Genomic DNA, 14,393 nt, shown 5'->3' with positions numbered 1-14,393 from the left:
AGTTGAAGGCATTCAGTTGTACAGCTGACTCGGTATCCCCCTGTCTCTCTACCTGTATCTTCTCCCTCTCTCGACATGAATCCTCATGTGGACACATTGATCACCACATCATATCCCTCCTACTGTGTGTGATGTATTCTCTGGGACACGAATGCTTCAACTCCTCAACCCAGAGCATCTGCAGAGTCCTTATGTGACTCAGTCAACACATCTGTTCCCCTGAAAAACACCATTAAGAAGAAAGGAGGGGAAAGAGGGATTCACCAAGCCAACAGCTTTTTACTTTCTACTATGTGATCCAAGTAAACATACTTTCCCCGTTGTGGAATAAAGCCTGGGGTGTGTTAGGTCAAACAATGTTTGTCAGATGGATAACACATAAAACTCCCATAAGGCACCACTCCCATTAGGCACCACCACCCAGTGGTGACGACTAGGGGATGATCTAGGGAGGCTATGTTATATGTGTCTCTTAATGATGAGGTCATCAAGTGGAGAGTGTCATACCCCTAAGGTCCATCATACTGCAGGTGGACATTCCCCTGAAATACAAATCAGATGGCGTGTTGAAATGGAAGGATAAGCAGTTTGACTAAACGGCTCACAGGGTCAGGTTGGCTCTCCGAGGGCCACACGCGTCTTCACAGCTAGTTTCACACTGAACACACTCACACACACACATAATGGCCCTGCTGCCTCTGGTGACTGGAAGCTCAGGGGTGGGTTGGAGCACGTCTGAGGGGAACACACGCACAGACGAATGCGCGAATGCACGCAAGCAAGCACACAGGTACTGTATGTGCACACTGATGCACATGCACCTAATTTCACGGTTTACTCTGTGAGAAATAAACGCTTGAATTCCCCGTACGTCGAGGACTAACACTGGGTTCCCTGTATGTGTTGACACAACAGCACGATGCACATTAAAACCATACGAAGATGGCTACAGAGAAAACAGAGCCTGCTGACCACAGATACTATAGTCAATTAAAGGGGCAATCTGCAATTGCTACATCCATTTTTGGACTTATACAATAATGATTTATTATTGTATTGATTGCCTCAATATTCGTAAAAAAAGTAATATAAACAAACACTATATAGCCTCAAAACAAAGTTAAAATTGTAATTTTGATATCATGGATGGTCAGTCCTTTCATCCATAGCTCTGTCTATGAATTTGAGTGGTTACATTTCTCCAGCCCAATCCCACAGCTAAATGTATTACTGGAACAGGGGCGGGGATTATGCTTTGTTATTGTTTCAACTGCGGATTACCCTTTTAATGATTAATTCTTAAATAAACAGAGAAAATGCTAGGATGGAAATCTGCCAAGGACCGAAACAGCGCAGTGTTTATTCTCAAGGTGCTTTCCACCAGTCAGCACACCTCATGGAGCCAGTTGTTTACTCATTACTCACAGTTATCTCCTTACGTTTTCCAAGAAAATCACACAAGAGCTTCTCCTTGGACGACAACCAATAGAAAAATCAGTTGTGTGATAAGCGCCTCTATAAAGATGCCAAGCCACAAGGGGAGAGAAACCCTAGCCTGTGATGAACTGGCTGAATGGCAGATACATTTTCACAATGTCCAAAGTGAGAGAGTCTATTAAAAACAGATTGCTGTAACCACATAGCTAATACACTGAGTCTATTGTGGGGACTGGACAGTAAGGGGCAGTGTGGGCATGTGATAAGGCTGTTGCTCCTTGGTCATTAACTGTTGGGTGTGTTCAGTAGAGATAAAAAATGTTGGTGTAGAGAGAAACGTGGAGGTAATCTGCCAAACGTGTCTAGAAGGCCAGCATCCCTGAGTTGCCTCTTCACTGTTGACATTAAGACGGGTGTTTTGCGGGTACTATTTAATGATGAGGCCAGTTGAGGACTTTTAAGGTGTCTGTTTCTCAAACTAGATACTCTAATGTACTTCTCCTCTTGCTCAGTTGTGCACCGGGGCCTCCCACTCCTCTTTCTATTCTGGTTAGAGCCAGTTTGCACTGTTCTGTGAAGGGAGTAGTACACAGCGTTGTACGAGATCTTCAGTTTCATGGCAATTTCTCGCATGGAATAGCCTTCATTTCTCAGAACAAGAATAGACTGACGAGTTTCAGAAGAAAGTGCTTTGTTTCTGGCCATTTTGAGTCTGTAATCGAACCCACAAATGCTGATGCTCCAGATACTCAACTAGTCTAAAGAAGGCCAGTTTTATTGCTTCTTTAAACCAGCTGTGCTAACATAATTGCAAAAGGGTTTTTCTTATGATCAATTAGACTTTTAAAATTATAAACATGGCTTAGCTTACACAACATGCCATTGGAATACAGGGGTGATGGTTGCTGATAATGGGCCTCTGTACGCATATGTAGATATTCCATTCAAAACCAGCCATAAATAGTCATTTACAACATTAACAATGTCTACACTGTATTTCTGATCAATTTGATGTTACTTTAATGGACAAAAAAATAGATTTTCTTTCAATAACAAGGACATTTCTAAGTGACCCCAAACTTTTGAATGGTAATATTATTAAATCACACACACACACACACACACACACACACACACACACACACACACACACACACACACACACACACACACACACACACACACACACACACACACACACACACACACACACACACACACACACACACACACACACACACTGGATGAGCATTTCCCCTTGGGAAGCCAGCACCTGTGGTAGGATTACACCAGGCCAAATTGAGTTAAAGACCCTTGCAATGGGTTGTGTTGAAACAGGGCTTACCAGAACTCTCATGAGAACCTAGCAGCTCTACATAACACTACCAGAACTCTCATGAGAACTAAGCACCTCTACATAACAATACTAAATAAGAGCTGTAGAGGGGAGTAAGAGAGAACCACTTCATGCCTAAGCCTCATCACTTCCTCCCTGACAATGATCTCCCATCGCTTATCGACTGTGTCAGGGGCACTATACACAACAAATCTATTTTGTGGGAACATGGAGCAGAATGCCAGAATTCCAAGAGCTGTGATAAATGTGGCCACTTCGGTTACTGAGTATTATGGGGTTTTTGGAGGAGAAGCCGTCACCAACAACCACATCACAGAGGGCAAGTGCTTGGCAAGAAGTAGATTGACAGTCTGCTGTGAGTTTAATCTACTCTTGTTGACATGATCCCAAGTAGTGGTAGTGTGTTAATTTAATTTCAGTCTGATCTCATGAGTTCATGCAGGCTGTTAAAGTATTGTTTGTTATGGGTTAGGCACTACCCTCCTCATACTGTGTAATTGGCTGTTGGATACACTGAGGTATCCCATTCCATGACTAACACATAGGAAACTAACACACACACAAGCGCACACAATGTTGGCATCATCACCCCTCTCCCTTCTCACTGTCAAAGCCAGGCTCCCTAGCCATTATACATGCTATATCAGTCTGTCAAAACTCTATGGATGGACAGGGAAATGTGTCAACCCTCCCTTCCACCTCCCTACTAAAACTGGGTGGGCCACATTTCTAAAATCCTACCTCACTATCAGCCCCTGGGGAGTAGGGATTCTAGATCTAGTGTTCTGTGGGCTGCCCACTTAACATGGCATGGTCCCTAACCAGAGAGTTACAGGATTTGTACATTGCCATGGTCACTAGATGGCATCATTATCTGGGTAATAGCCTTACACTGTGCATGGCTCTATAGCTCATAAATCAGAACATCTGAACCTAACATCTAGAGTCTCTGACTGCGTCTCTAAATCCCTTCCCCCCCCATCCCCTTCTCTACCGCCGCCATGTGTGACAATAAGTAATGCAAATGTTTTATTTTAACATCGCTTTTATCTATTACTCCCCTTTTTTTCGGGCTCACAACATGAACATATTCTTTCAATGGAGTTTCAAAAGGAGGAATTTGGTCCATATGTGCCGTGCTGAGGGGCTGCCAGTGGAATGTTTTCCATGGTGGGGCCAGAGCGTGGGTCTGATGCATGGGGTACAGGCACTGGATTACTTCCTCCTCATTATAATAGGGGGGCAAGTCACACCACAAGGCTGCTGGAGGAATGAAGGTTGAGGATATACTCCACTGTGTCTGTAAAGGTTTAACGGCACGGCAGGTTGCCAGATTGGGAATTTACCCTTCATCACTAGAGAAGGCATTGGTTTAATGGCACGGCAGGTTGCCAGATTGGGAATTTACCCTTCATCACTAGAGAAGGCATTGGTTTAATGGCACGACAGGTTGCCAGATTGGGAATTTACCCTTCATCACTAGAGAAGGCATTGGTTTAATGGCACGGCAGGATGCCAGATTGGGTATTTACCCTTCATCACTAGAGAAGGCATTGGTTTAATAGCACGACAGGTTGCCAGATTGGGTATTTTATCCTTCATCACTAGAGAAGGCATTGGTTTAATAGCACGACAGGTTGCCAAATTGGGTATTTTATCCTTCATCACTAGAGAAGGCATTGGTTTAGTAGCACGACAGGTTGCCAAATTGGGTATTTTATCCTTCATCACTAGAGAAGGCATTGGTTTAGTAGCACGACAGGTTGCCAAATTGGGTATTTTATCCTTCATCACTAGAGAAAGCATTGGTTTAGTAGCCTACGTAGTCCCAGATCTGTTTGTGCATGACGATGTTTGGGATGACAATGACCCTAGGAGCAACACAGCGCAAACAGATCTGGAACCAGGCTTTTGGTTTAATATATGAGCAACACATGGAGATGTTTACGCCATCGGTCCACTTTGCCAGAATGGTGTGATCTGAAGTGAGAATATGGGTGACATCTCAACAACAACAAAAAGGTTATGCAGTTAATGAGAGTTAAAGGCAGCGGTGTTCATTCTCTCCAATTCAGCTGATATCAATAACACTTCACATCACCTCACAGGAGTTTGGAATCCAAACCAGACTGGCTAGAAGACCGCAACTCAACCGTGACCGAGCAGCCAAGGTCTGACCCAAGGTCTTTAAACAGAAAAGCTTCCCCATGAGGACTTTGATGTCGACCATCTCCTCTTCTTCCTTCTGGTAATTGTCAGGACATTGACTACTGACACCTACGAGCAGCAGACCAGTCATTTAAGAGACTGTACAATGCTGCCACCTGGTGAGTAAAAACAAATCCAACCAATATCTTCTCTCTTTAATTTCAAGAATAGGGCCCTGACAGATAACGAAGCTGGAGAAGCGACGACTATAATGGAGATAGTCCAGGAGGATCTCACAGCTCTGAGGGGACAGAGGGGTCCTGTCTTTGGTACAGGTTCTTCTGAAGGAACTCCAGGATCCTCCTCCATTTGGACTCCCCTCCCCACAACATGATCACTGCAACAGCACATCACAGTTTTACAGTAGGGTAAAAATACTCATGAAAAACAATCCCTTTCAAAGACTTATAATGTCATGTGTAATGTCTAGGGATACTATTGACTGGGTCCTTGATCGAGCCTTACAGTAAGTAAGAGCAGATGAGAGATGCTCTGTAAAATCCCTCACTTATTACCCTGTTCTTGTTGTAAAGCCTAAGAATGGTGCTGGAGCGGAAGTGAGGAGAGTAGAAAGGTTTGATCAGGTGACCAGCCCCAGGGTAGGACACAGTTGTCAGCAGGTGACCGTTCCCTGCCCTATCTAACATACTGTACTGCGCATCTGTGCATAGAGGTCAGAGGTCAGGTGATATCTGGGATAGGCCTTTTAGCGTGCCAACTTATACAGTAATCAATGTAGGTCTATGTTTGCATTATCAGGTCGTGGCAGGTAGCCTAGTGGTTAAGAGTGTTGGGCCATTAACTGAAAGGTTGCTGGTTTGAATCCCTGAGATGACTAGTTGAAAAATATATCTTGAGCAAGGCGCTTAACACTAATTGCTCCTGTACAGTACTTACATCCTGGACAGGTTCTGCAGTGGCACAGTTCTGGTCAGCTTCTCCAATGACCATCAGTAATGGACACTTTAACCTCCTGTCCTTTGGGGTCAAAAAAGAGGTCCACACACATGTCAGTTCCTCGCTGTACAAATACATACAGTCTAGTGTGCATACAATGCAGTCTGAAAGATACCACCACCTCTACTTTAGGGTCACTCTCAGTGAAAGGCTGGATCATGTCTCTCAGGATCAAATGGTTGTTCTCATCAAAGTGCATCTTGTGCATATTTCTAGAGATTTGAGCAAAATACAACTATAATTTCAGTGCATTCCAAATGTGGTCATTTACCATTGCTTTAGAATCGGCTAAAACACAAGGGACAATCTCAAAGGGAAAACATGACTGGCACTTATACACTCCATACATCTGGGCTGAATTATCAAAACATATGTTGGAAAATAGGGTTGTGTCTACAGAGCATCTGTAAAATAATTGTTTACAGTATTACAGAGAGAAAAGAAACAGTCAACTATGTAGGGAGAGCGAACTGAGAATAATTCAGAATCCATACTGGAGCAGAGGCATATCTTATGTAATTTGGTGTGTGTGTGTGTGTGAGTCCTGTTTCACTGCCAGACTATGGCCTCATGATCCACAGTAAGCCCATGGATTCTAAGCCCATATAAGAACCGCAGAAACGGATGTCCTCAGCAACTTCACACACGATACAGTACAATAACACAACTCGGTTGCTTTCCTATAGCAATTTGTAAAGTTGATTAACAAGTCAAAATACTGTACTTAAAAAAAATATCTTTGCATGAAGTATGACAAACATAAATAGTAACATCTGGCAAAACAACAAGTAGGAACACAAGCCCAAAAACATAGTTGTTCTTGCCTTTGACCATCCCCGTTTCATCACTGGCATAATGGCAGAACACCTCCCACCCTCAGAGCGGTGAAAGGAACGAAGTGTAATCTTATTTTTGGGGAAAAACATTCTTCACCACAATCTGTAGTTTCTCATCAATGAGGGCTCTAGTGGGCTCTACTCGGAGCATGGGGCTTGGACTCACCTCTGCCATTATGTGTGACCACCAGGAGAGCTTGACATCCTCCCTGCAGGCTAGAGCAGCTAAAATCCTCGACTTCCAAAATAAAAACAGGTTGGGACTGAGGCAAATCCCTCCCCACGTATTTTGCAAATGTGAGTGAACATTCTATAGCCATATCCCTCATCTGTACATATTCATAACAAGGCCATATCAAAAGAGGACCAGAGTGCTCTCCAAAAAGTCTTGTTGGTGCGTAAAACCTGTGAATCCAGATAATCCCAAAATATATAATGGGTCTGCAGTCAAAAAGATTTTGCATAAATATATGTTTTTACTGCATCAGGATAGGTTGGATCATAACATGGCCATAACCATGGTACCGTTAAAAATATTCATAATTATTTTGTTATAATATCAATTACGGAGAAATAAGCTAAGCAAATTGATACCCCTGTCTTCATCCAAAGCTATGTTACAGGTCAATACAATATTTCTGCCCCTCATAGGACAACCTTTTCACGAAGCTCCTTTTCGCCATAGGACTGTGCTGGGTAAAGATTATGTGATTGCGATAAACAGCTGAGAAGATTAGGACAGAAGATTTGATAAAGACCTGTAATGAATCATGATGACAGAGTGACTGATAAAATATTTAAAATGTTTGATTACATCTGAAGTCCTGGAACAAGGCGGAATCCAATAGATAGAACACGAACAAGATATAGTTCACATCCCTCCGTTTCCCACATCCTCCTTGCAAATTGATTAGATCATAACATTTGATCATAACCAAACATATTACATTATCAGAACAGTCATTTTGATAATACAATACAACAGAATACAATAGAAAACATCCTTCAAATTCTCTTGTGTTACAGTATAAAATAATCAGTATATTATATTATCTAAAATAATGTGTCCACATGTCCATAACACTAGTGCTGAGGTGTCCTGGGTGGGGGCGTCAGATCTTCTTGTATGGCCCTGAACAGCTGCAGCAGGGCGTCTCCCCACAGCGCCTTCTGGTGTTGGGAGGTGGTATGAGCCAGAGTCTGGGCAGTGTACACCATAGTGAGCACTGTGCGCTCAAAGTCCTCCCTGCTCAGGGCACCTCTGTGCTGGAACAGGTGGGAGGTCAGACGTCTGATCTCGGATAGTCTCTTGGGAAGGACGTCCTCACAGATAACCTCCAGCTTTTGGACCGACCTCAGAGACGCCAGCTCCATGTCTGGGATCACAAAGGGCTTGTCCTCATCCTCGATCTGCAGGCCTGCCAGCAGGATCTAGAAGACAGACACAGTTGTATCAGATTCTTTACAGGTTCTATCAGATCCACTTTTCATATGTCCATCTGTCATCTCAATACCTTCATGTTCTGAGATTGTTTGATTGATTTAATCAATTGACTGATTGAATGATTCGATCAACAGAGCGATTTCCCAACAGAGTCATGGTGAATCTCACCTCATGCGCCACCAATGGTATAACTGGAACACAAGTCAAACTCTTACCAGTAGGGGTCATACAATACATTACAAAATATGATTGCTGCCTTATTCCTCTGTTGAATCCCCACCTGGAACACAAGTCAAACTCTTACCAGTAGGGGTCATACAATACATTACAAAATATGTTTGCTGCCTTATTCCTCTGTTGAATCCCCACCTGGAACACAAGTCAAGCTCTTACCAGTAGGGGTTTGGTCAAGACATTTACACAGATTAGACACGGACAGAGTAGGATAAACTCGGTTTCAAGGGTGTTTATTTAAATAATAAATCAAAAAGAAAAGGTCTCCCTATGAGACCCTCTTCTGGACTCCGGGTCTTGCTGTATCCTGCTGGGATAGCAACTGCACTCACTCCTGTTACCTCTGTAACCATCCCCACCTATACAGGAGTCCTTTCTTCCCCCCATCCCCAACTATACAGGAGTCCTTTCTTCTACCATCCCCACCTATACAGGCGTCCTTTCTTCCCCCCATCCCCACCTATACAGGAGTCCTTTCTTCTACCATCCCCACCTATACAGGCGTCCTTTCTTCCCCCCCCATACCCAACTATATAGGAGTCCTTTCTTCCCCCCATCCCCACCTATACAGGACTCCTTTCTTCTACCATCCCCAACTATACAGGACTCCTTTCTTCTACCATCCCCAACTATACAGGACTCCTTTCTTCTACCATCCCCAACTATACAGGAGTCCTTTCTTCTACCATCCCCAACTATACAGGAGTCCTTTCTTCCCCCCATCCCCACCTATACAGGACTCCTTTCTTCTACCATCCCCAACTATACAGGACTCCTTTCTTCTACCATCCCCAACTATACAGGAGTCCTTTCTTCTACCATCCCCAACTATACAGGAGTCCTTTCTTCTACCATCCCCACCTATACAGGCGTCCTTTCTTCCCCCCATACCCAACTATATAGGAGTCCTTTCTTCCCCCCATCCCCACCTATACAGGACTCCTTTCTTCTACCATCCCCAACTATACAGGACTCCTTTCTTCTACCATCCCCAACTATACAGGAGTCCTTTCTTCTACCATCCCCAACTATACAGGAGTCCTTTCTTCTACCATCCCCACCTATACAGGCGTCCTTTCTCCCCCCCCCATACCCAACTATATAGGAGTCCTTTCTTCCCCCCATCCCCACCTATACAGGACTCCTTTCTTCCCCCATCCCCACCTATACAGGAGTCCTTCTTCCCCCATCCCCACCTATACAGGAGTCCTATCTTCTACCATCCCCAACTATACAGGAGTCCTTTCTTCCCCCCCATCCCCAACTATACAGGAGTCCTTTCTTCCCCCATCCCCAACTATACAGGAGTCCTTTCTTCCCCCATCCCCACCTATACAGGAGGCCTTTCTTCTCCCATCCCCACCTATACAGGAGTCCTTTCTGCCCCCCATCCCCACCTATACAGGAGTCCTTTCTTCCCCCATCCCCAACTATATAGGAGTCCTTTCTGCCCCCCATCCCCACCTATACAGGAGTCCTTTCTTCCCCCATCCCCAACTATACAGGAGGCCTTTCTTCTCCCATCCCCACCTATACAGGAGTCCTTTCTGCCCCCCATCCCCACCTATACAGAGGTCCTTTCTTCCCCCATCCCCACCTATACAGGAGTCCTTCTTCCCCCATCCCCACCTATACAGGAGGCCTTTCTTCCCCCATCCCCACCTATACAGGAGTCCTTTCTTCCCCCATCCCCAACTATACAGGAGTCCTTTCTTCCCCCCATCCCCACCTATACAGGAGTCCTTCTTCCCCCAATCCCCACCTATACAGGAGTCCTTTCTTCCCCCCATCCCCACCTATACAGGAGTCCTTCTTCCCCCCATCCCCACATATACAGGAGGCCTTTCTTCCCCCATCCCCAACTATACAGGAGTCCTTTCTTCCCCCCATCCCCACCTATACAGGAGTCCTTCTGCCCCCCATCCCCACCTATACAGGAGTCCTTCTTCCCCCCATCCCCACCTATACAGGAGGCCTTTCTTCCCCCATCCCCACCTATACAGGAGTCCTTTCTTCCCCCATCCCCAACTATACAGGAGTCCTTTCTTCCCCCCATCCCCACCTATACAGGAGTCCTTCTTCCCCCCATCCCCACCTATACAGGAGTCCTTTCTTCCCCCATCCCCACCTATACAGGAGTCCTTCTTCCCCCATCCCCACCTATACAGGAGGCCTTTCTTCCCCCATCCCCAACTATACAGGAGTCCTTTCTTCCCCCATCCCCACCTATACAGGAGTCCTTCTTCCCCCCATCCCCACCTATACAGGAGGCCTTTCTTCCCCCATCCCCACCTATACAGGAGTCCTTTCTTCCCCCATCCCCAACTATACAGGAGTCCTTTCTTCCCCCATCCCCACCTATACAGGAGTCCTTCTTCCCCCATCCCCAACTATACAGGAGTCCTTTCCTTCCCCATCCCCACCTATACAGGAGTCCTTCTGCCCCCCATCCCCACCTATACAGGAGTCCTTTCTTCCCCCATCCCCAACTATACAGGAGTCCTTTCTTCCCCCATCCCCACCTATACAGGAGTCCTTCTTCCCCCCATCCCCACCTATACAGGAGTCCTTCTTCCCCCCATCCCCACCTATACAGGACTCCTTTCTTCTCCTCCATCCCCAACTATACAGGAGTCCTTTCTTCCCCCATCCCCACCTATACAGGAGTCCTTTCTTCTACCATCCCCAACTATACAGGAGTCCTTTCTTCCCCCCATCAACACCTATACAGGAGTCCTTCTTCCCCCCATCCCCACCTATACAGGAGGCCTTTCTTCCCCCATCCCCACCTATACAGGACTCCTTTCTTCTCCTCCATCCCCAACTATACAGGAGTCCTTTCTTCCCCCCATCCCCACCTATACAGGAGTCCTTTCTTCCCCCATCCCCACCTATACAGGAGTCCTTTCTTCCCCCCCATCCCCAACTATATAGGAGTCCTTTCTTCCCCCATCCCCACCTATACAGGAATCCTTTCTTCCCCCCCATCCCCACCTATACAGGAGTCCTTTCTTCCCCCATCCCCACCTATACAGGAGTCCTTTCTTCCCCCATCCCCAACTATACAGGAGTCCTTTCTTCCCCCATCCCCACATATACAGGAGGCCTTTCTTCCCCCCATCCCCACCTATACAGGAGTCCTTTCTTCCCCCATCCCCACCGATACAGGAGTCCTTTCTTCCCCCCATCCCCACCTATACAGGAGTCCTTTCTTCCCCCATCCCCAACTATACAGGAGTCCTTTCTTCCCCCCATCCCCACCTATACAGGAGCCCTTTCTTCCACCCATCCCCAACTATACAGGAGTCCTTTCTTCCCCCATCCCCACCTATACAGGAGTCCTTTCTTCCCCCCCATTCCCCACCTATACAGGAGCCCTTTCTTCCACCCATCCCCAACTATACAGGAGTCCTTTCTTCCCCCATCCCCACATATACAGGAGTCCTTTCTTCCCCCATCCCCACCTATACAGGAGTCCTTTCTTCCCCCATCCCCACATATACAGGAGTCCTTTCTTCCCCCCATCCCCACCTATACAGGAGTCCTTTCTTCCCCCATCCCCACCTATACAGGAGTCCTTTCTTCCCCCCATCCCCACATATACAGGAGTCCTTTCTTCCCCCATCCCCAACTATACAGGAGTCCTTTCTTCCCCCATCCCCAACTATACAGGAGTCCTTTCTCCCCCATCCCCAACTATACAGGAGTCCTTTCTTCCCCCATCCCCAACTATACAGGAGTCCTTTCTTCCCCCCATCCCCACCTATACAGGAGTCATTTCTTCCTGCCCATCCCCACTTATACAGGAGTCCTTTCTTCCCCCATCCCCAACTATACAGGAGTCCTTTCTCCCCCCATCCCCAACTATACAGGAGTCATTTCTTCCCCCATCCCCAACTATACAGGAGTCCTTTCTTCCCCCATCCCTAACTATACAGGAGTCCTTTCTTCCACCCCCATCCCCAACTATACAGGAGTCCTTTCTTCCCCCATCCCCAACTATACAGGAGTCCTTTCTTCCCCCCATCCCCAACTATACAGGAGTCCTTTCTCCCCCCATCCCCAACTATACAGGAGTCCTTTCTTCCCCCCATCCCCACCTATACAGGATTCCTTTCTTCCCCCCATCCCCAACTATACAGGAGTCCTTTCTTCCCCCATCCCCAACTATACAGGAGTCCTTTCTTCCCCCATCCCCAACTATACAGGAGTCCTTTCTTCCCCCATCCCCACCTATACAGGAGTCCTTTCTTCCCCCCATCCCCACCTATACAGGACTCCTTTCTTCCCCCATCCCCAACTATACATGGAGTCCTTTTTCCCCCCATCCCCAACTATACAGGAGTCCTTTCTTCCCCCCATCCCCAACTATACAGAAGTCCTTTCTTCCCCCATCCCCAACTCTACAGGAGTCCTTTCTTCCCCCCATCCCCACCTATACAGGAGTCCTTTCTTCCCCCCATCCCCACCTATACAGGACTCCTTTCTTCCCCCATCCCCACCTATACAGGAGTCATTTCTTCCTGCCCATCCCCACTTATACAGGAGTCCTTTCTTCCCCCATCCCCAACTATACAGGAGTCCTTTCTTCCCCCCATCCCCAACTATACAGGAGTCCTTTCTTCCCCCATCCCCACCTATACAGGAGTCCTTTCTTCCCCCCATCCCCACCTATACAGGAGTCCTTTCTTCCCCCCCATCCCCACCTATACAGGAGTCCTTTCTTCCCCCATCCCCACCTATACAGGAGTCCTTTCTTCCCCCATCCCCAACTATACAGGAGTCCTTTCTTCCCCCATCCCCACCTATACAGGAGGCCTTTCTTCCCCCATCCCCACCGATACAGGAGTCCTTTCTTCCCCCCATCCCCACCTATACAGGAGTCCTTTCTTCCCCCATTCCCAACTATACAGGAGTCCTTTCTTCCCCCCATCCCCACCTATACAGGAGCCCTTTCTTCCACCCATCCCCAACTATACAGGAGTCCTTTCTTCCCCCATCCCCACCTATACAGGAGTCCTTTCTTCCCCCCATCCCCACCTATACAGGAGCCCTTTCTTCCACCCATCCCCAACTATACAGGAGTCCTTTCTTCCCCCATCCCCACCTATACAGGAGCCCTTTCTTCCCCCCATCCCCACCTATACAGGAGTCATTTCTTCCTGCCCATCCCCACTTATACAGGAGTCCTTTCTTCCCCCCATCCCCACATATACAGGAGTCCTTTCTTCCCCCCATCCCCACCTATACAGGAGTCCTTTCTTCCCCCCATCCCCACATATACAGGAGTCCTTTCTTCCCCCCATCCCCACCTATACAGGAGTCCTTTCTTCCCCCATCCCCACCTATACAGGAGTCCTTTCTTCCCCCCATCCCCACATATACAGGAGTCCTTTCTTCCCCCATCCCCAACTATACAGGAGTCCTTTCTTCCCCCATCCCCAACTATACAGGAGTCCTTTCTTCCCCCATCCCCAACTATACAGGAGTCCTTTCTTCCCCCATCCCCAACTATACAGGAGTCCTTTCTTCCCCCCATCCCCACCTATACAGGAGTCATTTCTTCCTGCCCATCCCCACTTATACAGGAGTCCTTTCTTCCCCCATCCCCAACTATACAGGAGTCCTTTCTTCCCCCATCCCCAACTATACAGGAGTCCTTTCTTCCCCCCATCCCCAACTATACAGGAGTCCTTTCTTCCCCCATCCCCAACTATACAGGAGTCCTTTCTTCCCCCATCCCCACCTATACAGGAGTCATTTCTTCCTGCCCATCCCCACGTATACAGGAGTCCTTTCTTCCCCCCATCCCCAACTATACAGGAGTCCTTTCTTCCCCCCCATCCCCAACTTTATAGGAGTCCTTTCTTCCCCCATCCCCACCTATACAGGAGTCCTTTCTTCCCCCCATCCCCACCTA

The 14,393-nt window shown here is 47.1% G+C and overlaps 1 protein-coding gene across 1 annotated transcript in view; it reads right to left on the bottom strand.

Annotated features, from left to right (window-relative positions):
* Window positions 1-6,458: 6,458 nt before the first annotated feature.
* The window catches only part of LOC135515779 (protein FAM180A-like), a 30,505-nt gene continuing 22,570 nt past the window's right edge, over window positions 6,459-14,393 (bottom strand). Inside the window, exon 3 of the mRNA XM_064939509.1 lies at window positions 6,459-8,226. Coding sequence (XP_064795581.1) covers window positions 7,879-8,226 — 348 coding nt within the window. The 3' untranslated portion in view covers window positions 6,459-7,878. The remainder of the gene's footprint in view (window positions 8,227-14,393) is intronic.

The sequence above is a fragment of the Oncorhynchus masou genome, chromosome 27 (genome assembly GCF_036934945.1).
Source record: "Oncorhynchus masou masou isolate Uvic2021 chromosome 27, UVic_Omas_1.1, whole genome shotgun sequence".
Classification (NCBI taxonomy): Eukaryota; Metazoa; Chordata; class Actinopteri; order Salmoniformes; family Salmonidae; genus Oncorhynchus; species Oncorhynchus masou.
Note: the sequence above shows the minus strand (reverse complement) of the source record. Positions and strands in the feature narration are given on the sequence as shown.